General features: G+C 32.0%; 1 protein-coding gene across 1 annotated transcript; it reads left to right on the top strand.

Moving 5' to 3' along the window:
• The first annotated feature begins 1,786 nt into the window (after positions 1–1,786).
• On the top strand, positions 1,787–2,711 carry LOC105781846 (probable glutathione S-transferase). Its single transcript, XM_012606363.2, has 2 exons — positions 1,787–2,144; positions 2,232–2,711. Exons 1-2 carry the CDS (start codon positions 1,830–1,832, stop codon positions 2,574–2,576), a joined length of 660 nt encoding a protein of 219 aa, XP_012461817.1. The 5' UTR covers positions 1,787–1,829; the 3' UTR covers positions 2,577–2,711.
• Positions 2,712–3,705: the final 994 nt, after the last annotated feature.

The following is a 3,705-nucleotide window of genomic DNA, read 5'->3' as shown; positions in this document are numbered from 1 at the left end:
TTACTGTGACCCCCAAAGCAATAGCATCCTGGTTTGAAGCTACAACAGTCATGCCTGAGTAACTGCAGAAGAATATGAAGCAGTTGGGTTAAAGCTTTGGCCTGAGATCGTTACCTTTGAAGTTTGGAGGAATCACTTGCAGAGATGCAGTATGGGTTGATTTGAAAATTGAAGGCATCTCCATTTTTTCTCTTCTTCTCCTCCTCCTCCTCCTCCTCCTCCTCCTCCTCCTCCTCCTCTTCTTCTTCTTCTTCTTCTTTTCCTCTTCTTAAACCCTAAATTGGTACTGATAAAGCTATTAAATTGGTGGTAACCGGCCAGCTAGAGGGTTTTTTTTACACCAAACACGTACTTTGCTGTGACGTCAGTGAAGGAAAACGACAAACCACAAAATTTAAAGCGGCAAGGACTAATGATGTAATTTAAAATTGCGAAAGTACTTGAGAAACCCGAAAAGACTTGTCTGGAATTATTCAATTAATGTACAAATATAATTAAAACGAAATTAAAAGTTGAAGGGCTTATATCATTAAATATGGAATGTGAAGGCCCTTAAATTGGATGATGCTTTTATTTAATACTGGTATTAATTACACGATTTCTAATTAAATTGTTTTAAATAACGAAGTCAAAAATCGCTTTGTCAATAAAAGTAAAAACTAAGAAAACAGTGACTCAACTTTAAAAACTAGATTTCAGACCTTTACATAACTTTTCTTCTGTTTTTAAAATTTTAAAAATTATACTTTTTAGAAATGTATTTCAATTTATTTTAAATTACATATTAGTAATTTCTTTACTACTATTTGAAAACAATTTACAGTCTTTAGATATATTAAAATTATTACACACACATACATTTTAATTTAATATCACAAAGTTGACCTTTTATATTGATTTGTTATATATTTTACTTCTTGAACCAAATTGATTCAAGCATATGTTTTCTGCAACTAAAAGATGCACTTTCTCAATGTCGTTTTAAATTTTAACATTATAAAATAACTATATTTTGTATTATAGTTAAGCAGACCTATATTTAATTTAAATAAAAATATTAAAAATTTTGAGTTTAATTTTTTAAAATTAATATTATTTAAAACTACATTATAAAAAATAACAAATAATTATATCTTTTAAATTGATGCATACAACCATCTTGTTCATCCCACAAATATACAAGCTAGTTTATAATATAATAAAGATAACATAAGATTACAAATAAAATTTTCTACTTACAATTGCAACAATTATTTTTAAAAAATATTTATTTTAATATTTTATTATACCCTTATATGATATTTATCAACCACTAACTTTACTTCTAGAGTCCAAAACTCTACGAGTTGTGTAGCAAATATTTTTCTTATATTTTTTATTTTCTGAAATTATTATTAAAATTATAAAATACCGAAACTAAATATTTTGAATATATTTCAGGAGACAATTTAAATATTAACCCTACGTCGTCATTTCATTAAGACTGCAATCACAGTTAATGGATGGATAATGAAAATGTTACAACCCAATAAAGTTTAATAACAAAATATAATATTTGATAGCTAGGTGAGTATTTGGAATTTACCCTACCGTCTACTAGAAGAGAAATTAAAGGAAGAAAAAGAGATATGAAGCGCATCTAACTGAGTCGTATGGTGGACCCTTGACAGAGACATGTGGCTTTAGTTTAGTAGCAAGGCAAGAAAGCCCTGGAATTGTACCTCCGGAGACTTCTACAACATTCACTCCATGTTTCATTTGCCCTTTTATAGAAACACACATCTTCACTTGTACCACAGGCAAAAGATCGAAAGAGTAAAAACAAGAAAATGTCAGATGAAATAATCCTGCTGGACTTTTGGTCTAGTCCATTTGCAATGAGGGTGAGAATTGCATTGGCGGAGAAAGGAATAGACTATGAAGCAAGGGAAGAGGATTTGAGCAACAAAAGTAGCCTACTTTTGAAGATGAATCCAGTTCACAAGCAAATCCCAGTGTTGATTCACAAGGGTAGACCCGTTTGTGAATCCCTCATCATTGTTCAATACATTGATGAGGTTTGGTCTCACAAATCTCCTCTGCTCCCTTCTCATCCTTATCACAGAGCCAATGCCAGGTTCTGGGCTGACTTTGTTGACAAAAAGGTTACACCTTACCCTACAACATCAGTATGATTTAACCAATTTTCTTCAATCTTGTATTTGTTTTAACATTGAATATGAAAATTGCAGATATATCCCACTGGGAAGTTAGTATGGGGTGCAACAGGTGAGGTCCAAGAAGCTGCAAAGAAAGAGCTAATTGAGAGCATGAAGGTGCTAGAAGGAGAGCTTGGAGACAAGCCTTACTTCGGGGGTGAGAGCTTTGGGTTTACAGATGTGGCATTGATTCCCTTCTATACTTGGTTTTACTCATTGGAAACCTGTGGGGATTTCAGCATTATTGCAAACTGTCCAAATTTGGTAGCATGGGCTAAAAGATGCATGCAAAGAGAAAGTGTATCCAAATCTCTGCCAGACCAATATAAAGTTTATTGCTTTCTCATGGAACTTAAGAAGAAGTTTGAAGCCAAATAAGATGGTTTATTTACTACCCACTTTTAGGCCTTTATATAAACTCAGCTTGTTAAATAAGAAGGCATGTTTTTTGGTGTAATCAGTATAACTTTCCGCTTTGAATGTGTTTTTGTTTAATAAATCAACTAGCTTTTGTCTTTATCAAAATTGTTTTTTTTTTCTTTTAATATACTTTTAAGAATACATGTCATTCTACTAGTTCCATTACAATTATTAAAAGTTCTATTAGCTAAGCCAATGGATGAAATATTTCCCTTTTTAATTATTATAGTGCAATATACCGATCCATTGATAGTAGCATATCAATTGCTTGGTGTATTTTTGCGTAACACGGGAGAAAAATGTTTATAGATTTTGTTAACACAACATTTTGTCAACGATTTTAAATAGTAAACCTTGACTTGTTACTTAAAAATGGTTTTTATCAAAGTTTATAATGATTTTTACGCGTTTGGCGGATGAACATTCAGTTTCAACATTGTTTTATGAATGAATTTTGCATTTATATGGTTGTCTTTTAGTTTTAGTTTTTTTTTTTTTTCAAAATGAGTTTAAAGTGTTTTAAACTCAAAAATTTCGTCCCTGACATCTTAGGTTCGACATTCATGGTATAGGTGTTGGTTTTCAGCCTTTAAAGGGTTAAAAATTCTTCTCAGGTGTTTAGAGCCTAGTACCCTTGCCATGGATATTGATACTCAACTTGGCAGAATGTAATATTCCATGGTACAGGGACTAAGTTCCGGCTCCTGAGGCCCTAGGTACTGATATCTAAACCCTGAACAATATCATTGTATCGTTTTAGTATTTTTAAACCTTCTAAGGCTCGTATTCGATCCCAAATACCTCTGAACACCTACAAGTCAATTCTAAATGCTACTTTTGTTGCTCAATTTCTCTTCCTCCGTTCTCCGCCAATGCAATACTCACCCTCATTCCTAATGGGCTAGGCCGAAAGTCCAGTAAGAAAAGTTTCATTTGCCGTTTTCTTTTCTTTTTTCTCTTGATCTTCTGCATGTAGTACAAGTGAAATATTTGTTTAAATAGAAGGGAAAATAAAACATTTAACTTTTGCGTTTGGAAAAAAAAACATTTTTAGAGTTTTTAACCATTATTTATAATTTGCTGTCTA

This window comes from Gossypium raimondii, chromosome 13 (assembly GCF_025698545.1).
Source record: "Gossypium raimondii isolate GPD5lz chromosome 13, ASM2569854v1, whole genome shotgun sequence".
In the NCBI taxonomy this organism is placed as follows: domain Eukaryota; kingdom Viridiplantae; phylum Streptophyta; class Magnoliopsida; order Malvales; family Malvaceae; genus Gossypium; species Gossypium raimondii.
The sequence above is the reverse complement of the archived record's forward strand: the minus strand, read 5'-3'. Positions and strand labels throughout refer to the sequence as shown.